Here is a 23,595-nt window from a genome sequence, read left to right as displayed (position 1 = left end):
CTGGAGCAGCCTGTTCCTGAAGGATTGCACCCCAGGGAATGGACCCACGCTGGAGCAGCCTGTTCCTGAAGGACTGGACCTTGTGGAAAGGGCCTGTGCTGAAGTAGTTCATGAAGAACTGCAGCCCATAGGAAGGACCCAGTTGCAGAATTTATTGCAGGACTGTCTCCTGCTGGAGGGACTCCATGCTGGAGCAGGGTAGGAGTGTGAGGATTCTCCCCCTGAGGAGGAAGGAGCAGCAGAGTCAACGTGTGATGAACTGACTGCAGTCCCCATTCCCTTCTGGTGGGAGGAGGTAGACAATCGGGAGTAAAGTTGAGGTCAGGAAGGAGGGAGAGGTGGGGGGAAGGTGTTCTAAGATTTGGGTTTATTTCTCATTGTCCTACTCTGATTTGATTGGTAATAAATTTCATACCTTTCCCTAATTTGGGTCTGTTTTGCCCACGAGAGAAATTGCTGTGTGACCTCCCCATCCTTATCTTGACTCACAAGCCTTTTGTTACATTTTCTCTCCCCTGTCCAGCTGAGGCTTCGGTGGGCACCTGGCATCCAGCCAGGGCCAACCCATCACAGGCTGCTGAGCTGGGACAGCATTAACTGGGTCGGCTTCCAGAGCAACAGGGAGCTTTGTCAGGAATACTCCAGGTTTAAGGGTGTTGTTCCTGAAAGAATGGCAGTTCTTACACTAAGAGAGCAGCTCTTTAATACAGGTATTTCTCAAAACATTTCAGTGGAAGAGGAAGGTCTGTTTGGCCATAATTAAGCCCTTTTTAACTCTCTGGATACAGTAACAAAGGAGCCTATTCCCAAAGCAAATGTCTGGAGTTCAAAAACTTCAATAATGCATAGCTGCATTACACAGAGGACAGGCTGTGGACCTGCTCCTCCTTTCCAAGGGATGTGCAGTGTGCAACTGGAGCACACAGGGCAGAACAGAGGCTCAGCAAGCCTTGAACACCATTCTTCATGTGCCCCAAGAAAACAGGGCTGCAGCTGTGCTCTTTTACCCCCCACAAAAACCAACAGCACCACCCCTCCCCGAATCTCAGAGCTAATAGCGACTTAATTCTGACTGAGAAACTCGGCAGAAAGTTACATATATACAAACATACTGTGGTTTGTACAAGGCAGGAATGTACTGTATTCTAGAAAACCCTGAATCAGTTGAGCATAATAGGAATTTTGCTGTGAGTCACCATCTGTCTAAAGGAGAAGGTGGTCAGGTCCTCTCTCCAGCACGGCAGAGAACTGACTCACCTCTACTGAATCAGTTCTTTAAGTCCAAAACAGAGGCAAGGCTGAGAAAAGTGGCTCATCAGCACCTCAGTAATCACGTGGCTGAGATACGCTCAAGGTATGACGCACTTGAAGAAACCAGAGAGCAATTTGCAGCAAACTAATTATAGAGTGAAATCCCCATCATTTTCTGTGTTCTGGGAATGCTCACCATGAATTTTGATTTTCCTTGGCTTCCTCTTCATCTGAAATGATTTGATGAGTCTTTTTTCAGAAAATAATCTCTGGATCTTCAGACTGCTCACTGCACGCATTCGAGGCTTTACCTGTACTGCATTCCTTCCATTTTGTCCCAAGGGCTTCCTGCTCCCTTTCTGAGTGTGCAAGGGCTGCAGATGTGGGAAGGTGTGGGAACAGTGAAAAGCTTGTTTCAAATCCAGAATTTGCTCTCTATGAATATTCCTAATTAAGTATTTCCAAAAAATTATGTTTTGGCAAGTATTTGTTCCTGTAATTTTATCCACAAGATTTTTTGACAGAAATCTTAAAGAGGCATGTGAAATAACTTTGTTTTGAGGCTATTAAAATGCAGAATTGCACCTGGATGTACGCTGGTCCCAGTTCCCCAGCTGAGCTATCACGTTCACCTCTGCAGAAATAGCAACTGTCACAGCAACAGGCACAAGAGATGCAGCCCTCAGAGAATCACACTGAGCAAAGAAGAATATCTAGGACAGTGATTTAGCTTGTCTGGATAAAATGTTCCTCGTAGATGCTTTAGGATTGTTAAAAGTCATCCTAAAGGAAGATGACAGGCTGTTCAGGCCTGCCACGAGTAACACAGAGGAACAAATAGTTATTGCAGGAAGGCTAATACAGTATTATACATGGAAAATTCTAAGCAAGTTCCTGGGAACGCTGAAACAAGAACATTTGACCTGAATTTCAGAAAATCCCTTTCTGTGCTAACATATGTTGGAATACGGGGAAAAGACATCAAACTGGTTCTGAACCAGTGTTAAGAGGTTTTTGTTGACTGGGTGACAGTCTCATTTTCACAAACTCGTGGTCACTCTGAGATGGGACATAGCAAACAAGATGCAGGGGATCAGAAGAAATGTCCATCTCAAGCCAAGAGTGGATTATTTTGAGCTGAGATAGAGACGTGATTATTTAAAAATTTTTAACAGAACTGCCAGGACCTGTCTGTCTTCAAAGGAAGACAAATGCATGTGGACTTGTGAGGGTCTGCAGCAATCTGGCATTCTTTGGGCAAATGATACACGCTGCAGGACTGCCAAATACAGATGGACCAAAGGGAGATGTCCAGATGTAACTGCAGATGTCATAGGAAATTAAGCCACTCGCTTGTGCTTGTGATTCAAGAAGTTCCATTTCTAGGTCAGATGACAGCTTAGTTGGCCATTACTGCAAACATCTCTGAGTTTTCTTGAAGTTTTCTGCCTAGAACCCATAAAAAAGCAAAGGACAAGTGCCATTTTTACAGGAAGCACATTGTAAAGCCATGTGAAGAATTAACTTTATGGAGATTAACAATGAACTAAGGAAGTCAGTTGTTAAAGGATGAAGTTCTTTAGTACTCAATAAAAAAAGAGACATTGACGAAAAGAGCTGCAAATATTTGTTGTCACTGTGAAAGCCAGTATCGCCAGTTTTGCATATGTAAAAAGGTAAATATTTGTACTGGTAAACACAAATATTATTGTTTGTGATTAATTAAGTTTTTGACTAAACTACCAGTAAAGTTTATTCATCTGTTCTGTTGTAGTGTCCTGTTGAATGATGTCCTGGTATGGTTGTGAAATATGGGTCACTGAGAGATTATTGTTTGTTTACTAAATCAGACCAGCAAAGAATATGGAAATACTGTTTAATCAATGCTGTTGAAATGAATTTGTTTCAGAATTCAACCACCTCACTCTGGATAAATGTCTCCATTACTGCTTAAGTTAATCAGTATTTCTCACATGAGGACATTTCAATTATATGGTAAAACGTGAAAGCTCAAAATGCAAAATATTGGGGGAAATTCAGTATTTTAGATTAGAAATGTTATGCATTTTGTACCTATTCCAATTCTTGAGAGAACAGTCCTTCCCTCCAGAAGTAAGATAACCTATTGCCTCTATTCTAGTAGCTGGCTGACTAAGTGTGTGTGCAGAATGTGTGACAAGGTAGTCAGATCCCCAGGCAGTGAGAACAGAACTTTGATTTGCTGGAGGAAAGAAAAGGAATCATTTCTGTCAAAGCTTTGAAAAAGATGACAGTAATTTTTAGAAATGAATACTTACGCATTTTTTTCATTTTCTGCAAAGCTTCCATTTACGTAAGAAATGAAGGGTTTTAATCTTCTTAGTAAGCGTTTTGATCATTATTTGATTAGTTTATAAAATCTGTATATTGCACATTTCTAATGAAATGGGAAACTTTTTACTGTTTCTTTGCTTACTTGTGTCAGTCTCTGTGTCTGGCACGAGCCTCATTCAGCTCCTGCCAAAGAGTCTCTGCTGATGAATGACATTTGTTCTATTGTTTAGTCCCAAACCCCCTAACACACTTACACTGATTATAGACTTCAGAGCCAAGAAATACTGACATACAATCAGAACTGGGGAGAGAAGGGGACAAAGTTTTTTTGTTTGTGCTTTGAAGATGCTAAAAAAGCCTTCGCAGCCTCATAACTTTAGCGACAGAAATGTAATGGAAGTGGGAAATGTTTATGTCTCATTTTTGGATGAGATGAAGCAGGTGAAGAGTGATTTGGGCTTCTCATGGCCCATTCATTTCTGGAGATGTTGCATCAGATGTCTAGGATAATATGGTAGCTGTGGCTGGCAGCCTGTAATGCAGGCTCCTGTCTCTTCTGGAAATAGCATTAAACAAAATATATGGCCTTGAAATTTATATTGTTTGGAATAGCAGGTGCTGTGCCATGGATCAGAAAGAAGGAGCTCTTTTAAATCAACAAATGGCTGGAGAAATAATATTTTAATACTGGTGTCCTACTGAATTCTGTATTTGTCTCACAGCATACACATGCATTGGATCCCTTATGGTACCTTCTGGGCACCTTCCCAAGTCTCAGTCTCTACAAAATTCCCCCCAGAACAGCTGGAAAAGCTGAACACCATTCTCCTTTCCCTGGCTTTGCACACATTCTGTGACTCTTCTGCTTGTGTGCCTTGGAGTGTCTTAAAAGAAAACAAGCTGATAGGAGCTGCTGTTCCTTAGTGGCCTTGGACAGGGCCACCTAGGGCCTGAGGCTACCTATTATCCTGTTATCCTGGGAGGTTTGCCAAGGCGCCTGCTGGGAGGTGACTGGGGATATCTGGAAGGTTCATATTCTGTGATCACCTTCTGTCTAACTTTTGATTGGGTCATGTTTAGAGGTTGCCCTTACTCTGGGGGTGGATGACCACTGAGGGGCAGAGAAGAAGTGTCCACTCTCATTCCTGGGTCTCTGTGAGCAGTTGTTGATGCCATGAACCTCCGGTGCTTTGCCCACAGACCTTTAGTGTGTGACTCCCTCTGCTCCTCAGTGGTTATGGTCTTCATGTCCAGAGGAGCAGGCAAATCCCAGTGGTGGGAAGGCAAGGAAAGGGAGAGTGCACCTAACAACTCATCATTTCTCTTCTTAAATGGGGATAAGCAACACAACACTGGTTTTGGATTTTTGAGTTTGGTAATTTCTTGGGCAGAGACCCATAAAGGTTCTGTTAATGATTTCAGGAGCCAGGCTGTTCTGACAGGCCATCTTCACATCTCACCATTGCTGCCTCTGCTAACCAAGGGCAAGAGTTAATCAGCAGTGGAAGGAAGGAGCCTTCTCAGCAGCCCAAGTGTGCCACATGCCTTACCTAGTCAGGTTTCACTGCCTCGATGACATTAATTTGCTCCTGACCTAATGCTCCCAGCGCTGCAGTTCAACATGTTTATTAATTCTAGGAACAAGCTTTCAGATGAATTTTATTGTTGCACTGAGACACGACGAGGTGAAGATATGTGGGTTCTATTCCATTTTCCATATCTATGCCATAAAATGTTGCATTTGTGGCACCTGTATTATTTGTGAGCTTGCATTAGTGCTTAGCTTAAGGCCTTTTGAAATGTCCTGGAAATAAAATAGCCTCATTAAGCTTTGGGGTAGATTTTTAAATTCTTGTTCATTTTTCAAGTCAGAGGAGTAGCAAGGCTTGCCAAAGAACTAGGATCATGAAAAGTTTCACTAGCCTGGCTCAGACACATAAAACTACTGGGAGAAATTTGGATGATCACTCCTGATATTCATTGACTTCTAACAGGATTCATGGGTTGATCTATTGTTTTCCATCTCAGGGAATTTTACACATTCCCCAGAAGAAGATGGCACAGATTTTTGTGGAGACAGGTACCTGTATGGAGTGGACTTGTTTTGGGATGTAAAATAGGAAGTGCCACGTTTCAGTAGCAGAGCAATTTCTTCTACTTGGTCTTGACCAGCAGGGGAAAGCTCTGCTTTCAAAGAACGATTCTTAAATATGAATAAATATTGATTTTTCATTACAAATAAATATCTGCAGTCAGACAAGTTAGTTAATATGAGCTACTTTGAAATTAGCCTTATGAGCTAACCTTTGCTACCACTGGGTTCATAGGGAAGATTCCATTGCTTCAGTACAAGAGAGATTAATGCCCCTGAGAAAGACTCTGCAGGAGTTTTCTTTCTCCCCTTTGCCTGATGGGAAGAAGGATTTTTATAGTTCATTAAAGAGAGTGACCTGTTCCAGGTTCTTAGGCCAAGTCCTCAGAAAAGACAGATTTTAAATCCTTCCCTCAATGAACTCAGCACTAGTTTAGCTCACCCAGCTCAAGGCACTTCGCTGCTTTTCAGCGTTCAGGCAAAAGAGGCATTCAGAGCCCTTCCTCACAAGCTGGTGGGTTTTTTATTCTTAAATACAGAATTAATCTAAAATTAATTTCCCACATTTGCCAGTTACAGCTACAGCTACAGTTATTTTCATATGCCAGGACAAAGTTTTAAATCAGGATCTGTATTTTGGGGTTCCTGAAATTCAGATGGGAGATAAATTTGCTTCCCAGACTGCTGGCAGCTGTCTTCTGGGCATTGATGACGGTTTGTGTTCAGCCAGGGCCTGTCTGAAGCTTCAGACAGTGATTACCCTTAATGTCTAATGAAACCTGAGGAATTAATTAGTCTTTTTGTGACTCTGCTATCCTGAATTACTTAACCTGGATTCAAGGCAGCCTCATGGGGAGGAGTGGGGAATACAGGGAAAAGGGACGGAAATAAATAAACTGTCAGTTTGTTGTCGTGCCTCCCTTCTCCTGGACTTGAACAAACATGGGGCAGAGCACAAAGCCTCGCCAACAATTGCACTTCTCCCTCCTCCCGAGGTTGCCAAAGCTGACCCCTCTCCTCACCCAGGGAGCCGTGCCAGGGTCTGGTTCTGCAGGGCTCAGCGCTGGATCCTGCAGCAGACTGCGCACGCTGCAGCAGCTGACGGCAAATCCCCGAGGCAGAGGCTTCAGTGCATCAAACAGCAGAATGGATACTGCAGCACCCCCTCCCTGCTCCACTCCTGCCTGAATTTAACACCCAGCAAACCTCCTCCTCAGCATCTTCACTGCAAGCTTGGGAGGAGCACTTGCAGCAGTGGCTCACAGCAGAGACTGCAGTGCCCTCTGGTTTGCAGGAACCGGGGGATGTTGCAAGGAGGGGACACCCTGGGAAAGGAGGATTTATGGGTCTGGCTACGACCAGTGTGGGAGGGTGGGAAGGGGAAAGGCATCCCACTGTGTTGGAGCAGAAGAATCCAGTGAGGACAGGCAGGTGCTGCCAAAAACATGAGGGCTCACAGCATCCCTCTGAGGAGGGGAGTGCTCCTTTCTCTCTGGCAGCCACCCAGGCCCAAAGTGTAATAAACCCACAAAACGGATTATTTTTCTTTAAAAATAGACCATGCCCCCCCCCCCCCCCCGGCTCCTTAAATAAATCCCTTGCCCCTGTTCTCTTCAGCTCAAGGTCACCTGGAAGCACAGCCCTTTCACTACAGCACTGGTATTTCAGCACATGAGCGAGAAGAGCAGCGAGCCCGAGGGGCCACGGCCACAGATGTGCTGCCTGACTTTGCCCATTGTGTGTTGCATCTGGGCTAAGCCTGGGGAATTTTTGGACAACAGTTTGGCTGTCAGTCACAGGGCTCTGAGCTTACAAGTGCTGAAGTGCAGTTACAAAGCTCTCTTAAGCCATTAACTATTGTAAGTGACATAAATATTCCCCTTTTCCCTCAACAATGGGTGTTTTTTTCATTTGCTGGAACAAGGGGCTTTTAGTCTACCAGATGGGTCTAGGCTATATGTCCTCCAGATCTGCTCCTTAGATGAATTTTCAAAGCTTACAAGGATAACTTCATTTAAATCCATGGCCTTCAGTCTACCCTTGGGTCAAGTGTGAAGACAGCAGCTGCACTCCAAGATCTCTTACACCACATGTATTTTCTGCTGTATGTGCCACTGGGGCTTCATGAAGGAAGGAGTTATTTCCCCCTCTTTATTCACTTATTGAAAAATATTGTCAGCATGGTGAAAGCAGTTCAGTCTGAAATATCTGAACTAGGCAACGTTGCTTACAGAAAACAAATTCTATATCGGACACAGAATTGTTCCCACATTATTCTTAGGTCAAGAATGAAGAACCACAGGTTCTTCAGGAACTTAAATTACATAAAATACACAAGCAAACAATGATTGCTTTAGATTTAAATTGGATTACATTCAAATGAAGTTCATGCCCCATCCTGCTGTCTTTACTTACAGGAGTAGTATTTATAAATATATAGTAAAGCACGTCAATATTCTTGATTGGAACTTATTTTACTTACAAATGACTTCATTAGCAAGTATTGTTCTTGTCTTCAAAATGCTTCCATTTCGAAAAATCCTCATACATTTGCAGGAGGGATAGAAGTGATGAGAAAGCTCTCCAAACTAAAGCCAGCTGAAAAAATAAAGGGATTTGGGCTCATACTGAAAGACCAGAGCACTTCTACCCAAACCTGAAAAGATGGCTCTATACTGGTGGGTCTCAGGGGAGAGAAACATCTACTGTTCCCTGAACAGCTGCAGCAAAACCCTTGGGTGCACCATCTGCTTGAGACACCTCACCTTGAACACTGATGGCTTGGCCACGTAAAAGTGTAAAAACACCTTGTTGGGTAGAGTATTTTCTAATGCCTGATCTCACAAGCTTCACAGCATTCCAACCCCTAAGTCCCTGTTGGGGACATCTCCAGAAGCCACCTACCACAGCTGAACACACCTTTTGGGAAGACGTCCCTCTTGTTCAGACATTTTCTCCGTGTCACCGGCCGTGCAGGGCCAGGTGTGCTCAGTGTGCAGCCCCAGCTCGGTGCCGCCGCGGCCCGTGCCCTGCGGTCCTTGTCACACTGCAGCTCTGCGAGCCGTGGTGCCTCTTGCTCCCAGCCTGGGTGAGTCATCCCTGCGATGCTCTGGAGGCAGCACTGCTGAGAGTCCCTTGTCCTTGGGACAAGCTGTGCTCTCCTACAGAGGACTGGAAAAACAGCCTGTCTCAGCTGATACCCAGAAACTCTCTGGATTTACACTCAGGTGGATGAATGCAGATGTGCCTAAATAAGTGAGAGTCTTCCGAAGGTGGAGACGTTGGAAGGCAAATCCTGTTTTTCTGATGCAAATCAAGCACTGTTTTAATGTTTAGAAGAATCAAATTGACTGTCACTGCTCATCCACTGCAAGGAATAACTTATTCCTTCATTTTGGCATGGCTTTTTATAAAGCCTCTGGTCTTAAAGACCCCAAGTCACCTCATGTGGGTCCCAGCAAAGGCAGAAAAAGGTTTAGGGATTTAAATGAAAATAGAATTAGAGCTTTCATTGCCCAGGCAGCGAGGCAAAATCCCTTTGCCCTCAGCTGTGTGCACACACTCTGCTCCCCAGCTTGAAGTCGGAGCTGTAGGATATTGACAGGAGGACTGTGGGAATATCCAGGCACAGTTCTGGGAAAAGCCTCTATTTGCTGAATTCTGTGACTTGTTTGTGACCAGACTTTGCTTGCCGTCAAATGTCAGCTATTAATTTTTTTTGCTGAGTTTATTCTTGATGTTTCTGTTGTTAGTATGTGAATTGCTCTTGTCCCAGCTCACTGCTGTGGTTCATCATCCAGCAGCTGAGTGAGGGGGTCGGTTTTGTTTCAACACGTACTAGAGCCAAAGAAACCTCTCGGCCATGCTTTGTGTGGACCTTTACATTTGATCCTCAATCTCTGCAGCTCCAGGTGTGCTTTTATGTCTTAGACGGATATAAGGCAGTCTGGTTTTCTGCTCTGTTTCAGGGTATTTTGTGTGCACCCTCTTGCCACCACCAGTACCTGCATAGCTCAGGGATCTGGGCATTGAATCTTAAGGATTTCAGCAGGAGCTCCCATGTACCTCTATGTTGCAAACAGTTGCTTCCCTGGAGCCAGACTGCTGAGGCCAATAAACAGTTAATTGTTGTTTATTTTATTTACATGATCAATTTTAATCTGTTGTTTTATTGTTCAGCAGAGCTCTGTAAATCTTGTGTGACCCCACAGGACTTACCCAGCTCCCATCTTTCCCAAGCCTTTCCCCTGCAGATTGTATCACAGCCTGTTTCAACGTATCCATCCCCCTTAATGAGAACAAGAACTACAGCAGGGAAAAGGGGGAGCTCTTTCAAAGTGTTTTAAATTCCATCCTGTCAGGGCCAGCATCTGTGGGTTGATGAGATTCACTTGCAATAATAATGCAAGTGTAGGAGCCGGGGAAAGGACAACATTCCCATAAGGAACTGGAAGACTTTCTACTCCCAAACACAAATAGAAAGGAAAAGGTTAAAGCCAAACCAGACCATCTTGCATGCCCTTGCAGGCCTTAATTCCTTCACAAACATGTGCAAACTGAATAAAAAGAACTAGCTAAATAAAAATCCCCATGCAAAGAGAAAGATTTTGATCCTCTGTTAAAACAGTTTGAGTGGAAAGGATTTTGCAGCCTCTCTGTTAATCTGCTGATCACGTGGTTGATAGCGATGCCCTTGAGGCACTATCAAGCCTGTTGCTGAATTGATTGGTCAACAAAAAAAGAAAGGAGAAAAAAAAGAATTGAAGTTGTGCTCTTGTATTAGTACAGCTAAATCCTCGCCTGCAAGTCTGGGTAATCTTCACTGGAGGAGCGTGCTGGGGTTTATTTCATCAGCCTGTGAAGGCTGAAATGGACTTCTGAAGAAAGAGAGGTTTCTAAATCAGCCTTCTTCCAGTTTGTATTACTGATTCTTGGAAAATGAGTAGCAGCCAGGAATTAGTTGTAGGTGTGAATCAGAAAGCAGCAGTGGCCTTTGAAAACAAGCGAATAAGTTTGGCATATCCGTGGGCTGCTATTATGCATTCCTGTGGCTAATATAATTTGTTACTTAGCCTAGAAATGTCAGATGCCTTCAATATTTGACTTGTACAACTCTAAGTGAATTTTAAGTATCCACCTTACATGGTTGTTCTCAATTTATTGGTTTTGATACAAGTATTCTCCAGTAGCAAACAGTGGATATGACCCAAGGATCTTCCCATTTAATCTTCCAGTTGTGCCTAGGGAAGGGAGCAGCCAGATCTTTTCCCTTCTCTGAACAGCATTTGCAGCGCTGCAGGGTTTTGGGAATGGGTCTGGACTGGTCAAGGGTCCAGCTTCCGTTCAGGGAGATGAGCTGTTTGATAGCAGCAGGATTTTTTGTTATTGTGGCTCTACGAAAGAGCCTTGAAATAATAAAATTTAAACTTGTAAAAGGTTTAGTGGTTTAGAATTGGGTTCCCAGCCCTTTTCGTTACATAAACTGCATTTAAAAAAGATACTCTGCTGTGTCCTTAAATTGTGCCTGCTACATTTTATATATTCACACGTCTATCTGTGTGTCACCTGTGTATAAACAGAGAAGGAGGGGACTTAAAACCTAAGTAGGGTCCTTTCTTTTTATAACATGGCTGTAGCTATTTCTTTTTTTCTTGAAAGGAAGTAAGCTTTTCAAAGTTCATGAACTCTTCTTCAGCTTTAAATCCTGCTTCCACAGTTTAAGTTCCCAGTGGAGACTACAGCACAAAGGAGAGGAGAGAGGAGCCAGGGGTAGGAAGTGGCAGAAAGTGAGCCCTGAACCAAGAGTGTGGCAAGGCACAAGACATCCTCGGGGGTCACCCAGAGCACCCTCAGAAAAGTCAACCTTTTTCTTTTTGTTTTGCTTGTTCTTTTGAAAAGCTCCTTTGCCTTAGAGAAAACCCACTGGCCATTGTGGGGAGGTGAAGGAAGACTCATTTTAGATAGCAGTTCCTTGAGGTGGTGGGCTTTGACTCAGGCCTATAACCTCTTGTGCCTTTGCTATTTCACTGATGGTGTTGCATCTTGACGTGACAGTGCCCTCACCACAGATGGCTGCATGCACACAGGAAAAAACCCAAGCTGGCAAATTCCCTTCCTTGCTACCTGCTTCAGATGCTGTATGATACAATGAACAGGCAGCTGGGCACACAGAACATGGACAATCAATGATAAACAAGACAGTGAGATAATTTCTTAAATATCTCCTTTTGCTTTCCCTCGTAGCTGGAAAAAAATCGTCCTTCAGTTAAAAAACCAATTCTACAAATAACATCATCAGCCCAGTTTCATAATGCTTATATTTTGTCAGCTGCTGATTTGACTCTGACGACTTAGTTAAAGAAGATTTCTGCTAAAAATATATCAGCCCGCTGCTTGAAATGCTTTTACCACCAGGCAGAAATGAAAGGAAAGGATGAGTATTATAAACATAATGAATAGCTTTGTTTACCACAAATACATGTCAAGAGGGGAAATGTTGTCTATTTACATTCCTGATGCCCTCACGATTGCAGTGTATTTTACTCGCCTATTAAAAGGTTTATATTTAGCAAGTGCTGCATTAATTAAATTTCTTTCATTTCTGTGGAAGGTCCTTCCTGGTGGTACACAGCTCAGGGGCAGGGGTAGGTGTGAGTCCTGGGCTGCAGAGAAATCTTGCAAATGCAAACCATGCAGAAAGAAGTGAAATGTCAGCTGAGTGTGCTGACAGCCCGTAACAAACAAACCGTCAGGGGAACACCTTATTCCCATCTATCACTTAGAAGTCAAAGCTTTGACAACACTGTTGCTGATGGGGTTAACTGTGTCACTGCCAATCTTTTACACTAAAATACAGAATTATTGTTCTTTCACCACAAAATGCTTTTCCATATTTTTGCCGTCTATCAAAATCACCAGCAATTCCACACTAAGCTTGTAAAAGTGCTGCTTAAACTCACAGCTTGTCTCATCCTGTCCTAGAAGGACTAGTGAAGGTGGGATAGCACCAATTCTTAACATACAAATGAAGAATTTCACATCTATTTTACTGGTTCTGTTCAATTAACTTTTAAAAAAATCACTTTCAAATTAAACAAAGTTACAACAAAATTTCCTCCTGACTTGCAGAGTTCCAAAAACTGCAGCAGAAATGAGCTCTACTTTGTGACAGGCCAATGCAAATATGCTCCCTTTTCTTACTGTAATACTCGTGGGTTTCCTTTCTATCATCCATTTAGCCTAAAAATACCTTTTTGCAGTTTGTGGGTTTCCTTTTCATCATCTATTTAGCCTAAAAAAAAAATCTTTCTCCAGTTTGCGAGTTTCCTTTCTATCATCCATTTAGCCTAAAAAAATCTTTCTCCAATTTGTGGGTTTCCTTTTCATCATGCATTTAGCCTAAAAATGTCTTTCTTCAGTTGTCAGTCTGCCTTCTTGGATCATTTTAAGAAATTCGAGGATGATCTCTACTGGTTTGCGTTTGCTGCCATTGATTTGATCAGTGTGTAATAGAAGAGTGTGGAACTCTTCTGACCTTTTGCGCTGACTTTGCAAAGGCAGAGAAGACGTAGGAAAGGCTGAGGCAATGTGGAGCGAGGCCTTTTGAACAACTACTCATTTAATGCTCTCTTGCAGAAGCTCAGCTCCATTTCTGTGTTGCCACTGGGGCTGCTCCTCTTGGTTTGTGAAGGTACAGAAGGAGACTCTTCACCCATGGATCATTATGGTTTGGAATGCTGAGGGGTGATGATTAACTTAAACCAGGAGATCTGGAAGAGGTTTGGATGCGTATATGGAGTGGGGGCTGGACCAGGAGCTCTGGCACTCTTGAGAAGACTGTGCAGAGGGAACAGCTTCTTTCTACAAACCTAGGAACAGCAAATGCAGCAGGCCTCATGGAGCCTGGTGGGAATGCCCCAGGAAAACTAGCCATGCAGTTTTCTTATTCCTTGCTGTCTCTTGAATCCCTCAATAAATGTTTTGCAATAATTCCATTTTACATTTCTATTCCATCTCAGAGAAACAGAAGGGAGCAACGCAGAGCCCCAGGAAAATCTGGCAGAAAAGTATTTAAGATGCCACACACTCCTGTTTGGTGTTTCCACACTCACACCCGCCCTTCCACACACTGCTGGCCTCTCCCAGCACCGTCGCCGCTGGCTTGTAGCTCTACCTGCAATTCTGACCCCACTAATGGCAGTGGTGACACTTCCTCCAACTTGAAATGGGGCGTGACTTTCACCACTAGCTTCTAAAATTGACCATTAATCAGATTTAGTGGCTTAGGAACAGTGTAAAGAAACCCAGGTTGGAATGAAATTGAAGAGAGGCTGACTGCTCATTTTTGCTGCAGTGATGGCCAGTGAATATTTTGAAGACCTGAACAGATTTAGGGTTTGAGTTCTACTGGCAATCATGACACAGTCAGAGATCTCATCCTCCAGCTAGGCAGATGCCTTTAGTTTTTCTCCAAGATTCTGGCCTGAGAATGCAAACAGCTTTGTCACAAGTCAAGACGTTTTCTTTAATCCCCTCTACTAATACCTGGATTTCTTGTTCTGAGCCATCTAGATCCAGCTATGCAAATGGCAAGTCAGGTTGTAGGATATTTTGGAGCAGGTATATCCTGGAAGGATGGGGAAGCACTAAGCCCTTTGAGCAAAGCCCATACCCTCATTTAAAATACCGTGTGAAAGGCCAGCCACTCTTTTCCAGAGAAGACTAATTCAAATGGAACTGGCATAACCAAGAGCTGGCAGGATGACAAACAGTCTGTCTACCCGGAAGGGACTAACAGAGCCCATCTTTCACGTCATAAGAAATGCTGGGAAAGGTTACAAGTCCTGTTTCTGTACCTCAGAGAGAGAAAAGGAGAGAGCAGGGAAGAAGATAAGCTATTTAAGCCACAGGACAACACCAGCACAGGAACAAGCTGCTGTTTCCTAGCTGGGAATCAATTAGTGCTAAAAGTAAAATGTTTTTTTGGTACTGGAGAAGTGAGGGTCTGGACTCAGAACTAGTGGAAATACAATAAACTTAGTGAATCATAGGACATAGCTTGTTAAATTATAAATGAAGCTGCATGAGACAGGGAGCTGCAATAACAGGGAATTTCACTTACAGCAGCCTATTCTGTCCAGGTCTGTGCTCTGTGCTGCCAGCAGATGTGGTGCCCACTCCCCTAAGAAGGTTTCTTTCTTCACCCTCCACCTCTCTGGCTGGTCACTCTCCCGGATGAACAGAGCAAACATTTTTGCCTTGAATGTTTTTCTGTTTCTGTGGGAAAGTAAAAAAAAAAAAAAAAAGAAGGAAAAACGTGTGGGTACATAGGTGTAAAAATGACTGCAAAGAGATAACACATTGAGAGGTTTATTTTCTTTTAGCAGTAAAATGGATAGAAAGTCAAGTTTTTATTACTCTGAGGTGATATTGTTACAAAACGGCTGGTCTGTGCTTTCATTTTTTTCGGTGTGGGAGCCTGGTGAAGCGACAAGCGTGTGTTGGAGGAGCCTCATGGAGCAGCCGTGTTGTCTGACAGCTGACAGGACAACAGTGACTTGCCTTGTATCGGGGTGGGGTGGCAGAGGTGCAGTGGGAGAATATGACACCATGCTCACCAGCACTTATCCCAAAGTCCCAGCTGTCCTGGACCCCAGGCAAGGTGCCGGTCCATGCCCTGAAACACCTGCAATTGAAGTAGGACAAAACAAGGGCAAGATAGGAAGGAAGAGAAGGATTTTATCTGTGTTGTGTAGAGGGGAAACAGATTCAGCTGTTAAACATGGACAAGCAGTCCCATCAGAGGGTATCCAAGACACTTGCACGGTGCTGATGGATAGAGCCAGCAGCAGGAAATCAAACACCTGTAGCACCTCACACAGCTCTAGAGACCTGTCTTCAGGCAAGGCAAGCAAGCCCTGAGAGTAAAATAAGTTGCCTAAGGCGATGCAAGAAGACAGGAATAAACTAGGAATTACTGGCTTCTCCTGAATTCAGATTTGCAACATCTCAGCACCTGTCTTTTCCAAAGTCACTCCCTGAAAAGCCCTCACCAGTAGCCATTACTCTTTACTGAGTATCAAGCAAGAATGAAGTGAAATTGGTTATTATCACTGCACTCTGTCAGTCTGGGCTGTGGAAGTGAGCCCGAAGGTTTGCAGCAAAATGCTGTGGGACAGCAGCAGGAAAGAACTGAGGTGTCTGTGCCATGGGTTAAGGCTGACAGACCTTACAGATGCACAGCTCCAGCTTTTTGGCTTAATCTGTAACACAAACGTTACAGAGGTGTTTCCAAAGGAATGAGAACTTTGCTGAAAATCTTGTGAATAAATTAGATCCATGCAATAGGATGTGCTGAAGAATTGAGGCAAAAGGCAGACTTTCCTCAAGACTTTATTTCAAATCTATTTAGAATTTAAATATAAATAACAATCCTGACTAATTTTTCATTGTTGCATTTTATGCTACAGTGTAAAATGTCGAAATAGGATTTTTCATTACAGAATTATCTGAGTTCTTCTCCAAGTGCTTTCAGATCAGTTAAAACACAGTAAGAGCAAAAGCAGGGCATGTTCAATTATAGACAGTATTAATTGTGGTAAGCTCTGGGTCAAAGAAGATGGAGATGACAGAAGTCATAAAAGCTGGAGCTTGTGAGGGCTGTTGCTGAGAGCCCACAATCTATAAAAACTATGTTCCCAACTCCCTAAAATGTCTCACCAGCTGTTGCCTGTCACACCAACTGTGGGCAGCACACACATGACTTTCCTGGCTTTCTGTTGGGATCTGCCTTCCAACGCTCCATCCTCAACACAGTTTCAGAGGGAGCCTGTGGTGTCAGTAGCACACACACAGGTAATGGTTTCTAAGCATCCTTTTGCAGCACGTTCACACTTTCCATGTAATTTCATTCCCTGCTGGTGTTAGCAGGCAGTTCCTGGTCTAGACTGAGCTTTGGGGTTAATGCCAGTGCGTTTCCTATAATCCAGCCACCAGGAGCCCCTCTCAGAAGGCTTGTGAAGGCGGTGAATGACACAGCCAATGTGCTGGACAGGTGAGCTGTAGAGAGCTCCCCACTGGGCAGTGGTCACTGTTGAGGAGGTCCAACAGGATAAAGAATGTGTCCTGTGACAGGAGGATCCTACAGAGCCCCAGAGCTGCCTTGTGCCTGACCCCATAGAGGCTGAACACCCCTGGGATGGCACACGGGAAGCCAAATGAGGGCTGACACCGGGGAGCAAGGATGACCCCCTTCATCTGTAGCTGCGTTTCATCTCCCTCTTTGACAGTGCTTCTTCTACCAACAGCCAGGCAATAGCAGCAACCCAAATTCCACCTGTAAATGGCCCGCCCAACATCCATCCTGAGACACTTGATTCAAAGTGTCTCTCCTTGGGTTTTCCGTGGCTCTACGAACACAACGCCACCATGGTAACACTTTCAGTCCTACAAGAAAGAGGCACAAAGAGTGGGATGGATCGACTCTGACTTTTTTAGTAAAATACGCCAATGCAGTCGTCTTCTGGCTACAAATATCCATGGGAAGAGTAGATGTGTCCTTTAATAACAGGGAGAGTGCTTAAAAAAGAACGTTATATTGCTGCGTTGCCTTCTCCCCAGTAAATTGCAGCATTTTCATTTTCCTGTATTTATTGCATTGAAGTGTTTATATCACTGTGAAGCAAATATTTGCTTTCAAAGGTCACTTGCTGTATCTCTCTTCTTCTGGGGATAGACATAGGTCTCTCTGACCCTTCAGTATAACTCCATACGGATTATATAATGTACTTGCTATAGGATTCTTCATTGCATCTTAGCACTACTGAAATAGCAGATGCAGAATTCGAAGAATAATAGGAAATGTCTTTCCATTAGCCAGTCTCTCTTTGTACTTCTCTCTAACATTCAGTCTGTTGTGCTTCTGTACAAGCACTGGCATAAGGTAGGAGACCATCTGCAGGGAATTTGATGTAAATCACCCAAGAGCCTGGAGTTACTTGCATTGTGTAGGAGACAGAGCACAGCCTGGAACATGCTGTACACAGTATTTTGTAGCCATGTTTGGCCTTTTTTTTTTCTTTTCAAAGAGCACCGTGGATGTTTGTGTGTGAACCCAGAGGATTTCCTTTCCCTTTTCCGAAATGGGAAAACCAAGATCCTCGTGAAATTTTGAGGTTGAATTTGTATAGGCAATTACAGCAAGTATAAACACAAATTGAGTGAATGCAGTGCCTGTAACTTCTGTAGCAACCTTTTCTTTTTTTTTATCAAAGTTTCAGATCTAAAGAGCATAACATATTACATCCCTACTTTGGTTTTCTGATCTGTCATCTCTGCAGGGACTGTAGATAAAATAAAATGTAGTTTAAGTTAAAAGTACAGAGTACACTTTGGAGAGTTTATTGTAGTTATATTAGAGGTTCCTAAGGCAATCATAGAATTTTGATATTTGATTCAAATTAACTTGAATGAGAACAGAATGCAAAATACCAACTAGTACCAAAAATATAAATTCTGCAAGGAATTTGTTATGCCAAGTCCTCAATACTGTCTTAGGCCTGTTTCTGTTCTACTAAAACAAGAGCGGGTTTCAGTGGGCCTAAGCCAGACCTATGCTTTTGAAAGTCTGTCTAGTATCAGTAAGATAAAATTCATCATGGTTTAACTTTCCTTGACCATTCCTGAAATAATTCATTTTCCATGTTTTTAAACTTCAGGAGAACTATAGGTGTTCCTAAGAAACAGCACAGAGGGAGAACCATTAATTTGTACTTTAGAGCAATAATTCCCTTTAAAACATAATTCTTCTCTCTACAGGATTTTTATTGATAACAGGGTTTGTTGTTGGAAATTCATGACAGTGGAATGGCATTTCAGCCTAAACAGGACTTTTCAAGGAAAATCCTATCTCTAATCTGTCCGATTCCACATTATAAATTGCAAAATCTGAAAAAAAATTAAACTCATTCCCTGCCATCTACAAAATGTATGTAGTTTATCATATTGTGTGCAAATCAGTAACCTTTATTGATTCTTGGGCACGGTTTTCTATTAAATAAAGTTGAATCAGCATAGCTGCGGGACACTTCTGTTTATGACTAAAACTTGATGTAAAATGACTTGTCTGGAAGAACGCTTTTTGCTATTTCTCAATACATTCTAAGTGCTTTACAAATACCAAACAATCTCAATAAACCTGTCAAGTTCAATCACTTGCTGCACAACATCTCTCCAGTTACAAGCTCTGACCCTTTTTTTAGCTTGATGCAAAATAAGGCACGTCTGTCACTAAGATGCCAACTGATGGTTCTAACAAACCAAGAAGGGTGACTAAAAAAAGCCCCACAAGAGCATGGAGTGACAGGACAAGGGACAATGGCTTCAAACTGACAGAGAGTAGGTTTAGATTAAACGTTAGGAAGAAATTATCAGCTGTGAGGATGGTGAGTCACTGGACCAGGTTGTCAAGAGAAGCTGTGGATGCCCCATACCTGGAAGTGTTCAAGGTCTGGTTGGATGGAAGTCTGAGCAACCTGGTCTAGTGAAAGGGGTCCCTGTCCATGTCAGGGGGCTGGAATGAGATGATCTTTAAGGAACCTTCCAACCCAAACCATTCTGTGCTTCTGTGAAAGTTTCTCCACATTGTTTCTTGTTTTTGCACCACCCATTAGCACTGCTGGCTCATGATCAAAAAAATTAATAAGGAAAACATCAAAAGTCGTGCTGGAATCAACCTGAGAACAGAATTTTCTGTGCAGTTTTTTTTTGTATCTGCAGAGACTGACCAACAGTGAATACATAAATTGCTCTTGTCAGTAGAAGCCCTCATGTCACCTCCACTCACTTACAGGTCTGTAATTATTCAGCTCACACTGGAGAAGCTTAGAGAATGAACCAAATTCCCTGTTAGCATTCCACCCTCTCACTGATGCATCACCTCCCACTTCACAGCCAGTGAGATGCTACCACACAGACACAGCACAGAACCACTTTCCTACTCCTCAACATCTATATGTATTTACCAATTAGATCAGTCTCAAAGTCCTAAACAAATTATCCTGATTTTTGCTAAAGCTCAGTGCTGCTATTCTGCCAGTGCAAGTGTAGCAAGGGGTCCAGGTAGAGGAGAATATTTTAACTAGATGATCCAAAACTAGGTCCACAGGCTTAATCTTGGTGTTCTGGTACAGAGGCTATGCCAGAAATATTTCAGTGCTGGGTTGTGCCTCAGTCTGGGAAAACCCTACAATTTGTGAAGCAGTGACCAGTGCTAGAGACAGCCTGTGCCAAGTGGGACAGGAGTTTGGAGCATGGTTCTTTACTAAAATATCTTCTTTTTATCCTACCTGAGCATGCTCCATTTGCTGGCCAGGAGAAGTGTCTTCCTGGCGCTGCATGATGTGATATAAAGGGCACACACACCAGCACAGCAGCAGGGTGGGAAGGCTGGGGTGGCCTTGAGAGTATCCCCACATTTTCACATGCCCTTCAGGAAGAGACCAGTTCCCAGTTTATCTTTTCCTCCTAAATATCCAAGTGCACCATTTTTTTGTAAAGCTTGTTTCCTGCTGTTTGTGAGCATCCTTGAAGTGTTCAATATCAGCCTGAGTATTAGCCATGAAATTAAGCTCTGCCTTTGCATCAGCTGGGGCTGCAGACAAGTTGCCTAAGCTTGGTCCTTCACACTGCTGTGACCACGCAGCTGGCAGGACCAGGTGGCCTCCTTCTCCAGCAGACATTTGGGCTCCTACACATGGTGTGACCCATCACAAAATGTCAGCCTCCCTCTGACAAGGATGTGGCGATGTGCTCAGTGATGAAAGTAGAATGCCGTGCCAGTAGCTGCAGGGCTGACTCTTCGAGATGGATTTTTTCCTGCTGTAGCTTCAAGGAGGAAAAGCAACCGTGAGTGAGGGCACAGCTAATGTGAAGGCATGAAGGTCACATATTCCCTCTTAGATAAGAAAAGCAGCAAATCTGTTGCTGAAGCTGCAGAGGAAATGCAAGGAGCTGCCTGCTTTCCTTACACCTTTCTAAGCAAACAGGGTGTGATCCAGGAAATGTCACTGCCACCCAGATGTACCTGCTCAGCCCAAACTCCTGATGTCCTGATGGAGAGCACCATCAAAGTGAGGAATGGTTTAATCTCCAATATATAGTAACTTCCATTTAAACAGAGTTGTTATTGCTAAAATTTTAGAGCCAAGCTCTGCCCTGAATTATTTTGTTTCATAAAGGCTGCACATACCGCAAAGACAGGACAGAAAACAGCCCCCGGGATCCTGCCTTCTCAGAGCAGCTTTGCCGAAAGGGTCTGCTTTTGTCCTCTTTCTGTAATTGAGCATGATGGCATCTGCTTTATGGCTGTTTACTTGCAGTCCCCCACAACTTCCCCACCTGCTCTGCACCTGCAATTAGGTTTTCCTGCAATGAACAAATCTAACATTCAGTGAGCAGTAATTTGCAATGTGCCGTGCTTGAATCAAGCAAAGAAATAAGCCAGTGTTGTTGTTATAAAGACCTGACAGATGGTAGGAGGGCCCGCCTTTCTTAATCAAGTCATGCTCAGCAATCAGAGCTAGCTTGAATTTGTAACAAGAAAGAAACCCTACCCAAATGAGCATTAATGGACTGCATCCTGACCTCAGGTTAGGACGAGCACAGGGGTGTCATTCTGTATCAAGAGGAATAACCAAGAGCAGGATCTGACCCACTTTGTGGAGAAGTTGAAAATACCAGTAGGTCCTATCGTCGCTTCCCCCAAAATGAAGGATTCTCCCAGGCAGACTTCTCCCGGTCTAGCTGTAAATATCATTTCATAGTCTGAACTATATCATGGTGGACAAGTCATTAGCTGATAAAAATCCTCAAAGTTTCATAGTCTTTAATTTAATTGCAGATGTGTTAGCTGAGCATCCAGCCCTCCAAGCAAGGCAGCTGAAACATAGGACTTGAGTGGCATAGGCTTGACCTTGACCTGCTTCACATTAAGCCTTTTAATTCTAGAGAAGAATGAATGGGTTCCAAGATTTTTTCTGGCAGCAAATAACATCTCCTGAGTGTCCAGCTTCCATATGAATTGCATTTGAAAGGTTAAGAAAAAAGGAAGGATTTGCTCTCTACTACATAGGAATTACTATCCAGAATGAGAGTTTGGGTGAGGACACTGATGTAATAAAGGCACTTTTGTGGGACTAACCTTTAAGCACGGCTCCTAACCACTCTGTTTCTCTTCCTTTTCACTGTCTTTCAGGCTCACAAAGCAGCTGAGTACAAATCCTGATCTGCGGCATCCCCAAACACCCCCACAGCTAAAATGGCGGAAGACGCGGATATGCGCAATGAGTTGGAAGAAATGCAGCGGCGTGCCGACCAGCTCGCTGATGAAGTGAGACCAGTAGCTAAACTGGGAACTCGGGGCTGGGGTTGGTGTGAAACACACAGCCAGAAATAGGAGATGATCCGGCAAAGGATTTCTAGAGCTCTTTTCTGTCAGCTTTACACTGAAAGCAGAATTGGAAATGAAATGAGCTGGGCTAAAATTTAATGTCATGTTTAGTCTAGATTAGGGCATTTATTGATTGTGAGTTTGGTTTAGGTATTAGACTGTGCATCAATTTGACTGGCGTCAGAGCAAAAGGCAACAATTTAATATTTTCTGAGGATTCCTTCGATTTGTCAAACCTATTAACTGTTAGAAGTCACCAATTAGGTCTCTGAAGAGTCTTAGCTGAAAACCACAGGCTTTATTTTTAAAGTGGAACGCCTGCTGTTCCGAGCAGCACCACCGCAGTGTGTGAGCAAGGGGGGCACAAGCCCTGGAGACTGCAGCTGCCTCGAGGTGTGCTGGGAACTGCTGCATTAGCCATCCATAGAGATGGAGAGATCACCAGTGCCCTGCTGATGGCCAGATTTGGAGGGGAGGGAAAGAGTGCAGGAAAAACGTCCTGTCAGCATGAGCCTACATGTTAGCCTTGGAAAGCGTAACTTGCCAAATCTCAGTGTTTTCTCCTGATTTTTTTCAGTCCCTTGAGAGCACCCGTCGAATGCTACAGCTTGTTGAAGAGGTAAGGACTTGCATTTTATTTGCACTTCCATTGTGAGCAAAAGTGATGGAGAGTGTGACAGTGGAAATGTTTTTTTTAAAACTCATATTGGTAGGGCCTTGCCACAGCTTTATGTGCCACCGTCCCTGCTCATCCCTACCCCTCAGTAGGACCATGCAAGACACTGTTCCCTGGATGCCAAGTGCAGCCAAGGCACTGGTTTGCCCATACCTGAGGATTCACCGAGACAGGATTCTGGAGATAAATGAAGGAAACGGCCTCTGAAGGTGACCTGGAGTCAGGGACAAGTGGCTGAGTTTGCTGCAGAGCTCTGGGTGCCTCGTGTCGGCACCACTCTCATGTCCTTGGCATAACAGTGCAAGAGGGGAAGGTGAGAAGGGCCCTCGATCCATTTTCCCAGTCTGCTTTAAATACTTCCCTCTCCATAAACACTTGCAGTTATTTATAGAACATTGGTCAGCACAGCATGTAAATGCCATTTCTTTATGTACCTCTGAAATATTTATCAGGATTTCAAGGCTCATGAGATGTCCTAGATTGACTGCTTTGGAAAAGGAAGCACTCTGATTTCCACAGTGCTAAGGAAGGGGTTGCTGGCTTGGTCCTCACAGCTAATACCTGCCTGGAGGGAAAAAACCAATTGAATCAGGCTGTATTTCATCCTCTTCACAATAAAGGGGTTTAAAATTTGGAAAATCTCAACTCAGTTTAGTTTTGAGTGTTCAGCCATCAGGTGGCGGAAAACTTTGCTGCCACCTGACAGGATGCATTATTTTCAGACACCATGTGAGCCCTGGTGCTGGAGCTGGTGACATTTTTAATCAGGGTCATCAGCACTGACAGTCCCAGTACTCCTGACAACCAGAGGAGTCT

General features: G+C 43.6%; 1 protein-coding gene across 2 annotated transcripts in view; it reads left to right on the top strand.

The window, feature by feature from the left end:
- SNAP25 (synaptosome associated protein 25) overlaps positions 1-23,595 on the top strand; it is a 61,994-nt gene that overhangs the window by 10,944 nt on the left and 27,455 nt on the right. For both annotated transcript variants that reach the window (XM_042049236.1, XM_042049237.1), the window contains exons 2-3: positions 21,909-22,043; positions 22,681-22,722. In XM_042049236.1, the coding sequence (XP_041905170.1) occupies positions 21,972-22,043; positions 22,681-22,722 (114 nt within the window). In that variant the 5' untranslated portion in view covers positions 21,909-21,971. The remainder of the gene's footprint in view (positions 1-21,908; positions 22,044-22,680; positions 22,723-23,595) is intronic.

This window comes from Corvus kubaryi, unplaced genomic scaffold (assembly GCF_017639235.1).
Source record: "Corvus kubaryi isolate FWS band 111438036 unplaced genomic scaffold, C.kubaryi_AGA036_p1.0 70, whole genome shotgun sequence".
Taxonomy (NCBI): Eukaryota; Metazoa; Chordata; class Aves; order Passeriformes; family Corvidae; genus Corvus; species Corvus kubaryi.
The sequence above is the reverse complement of the archived record's forward strand: the minus strand, read 5'-3'. Positions and strand labels throughout refer to the sequence as shown.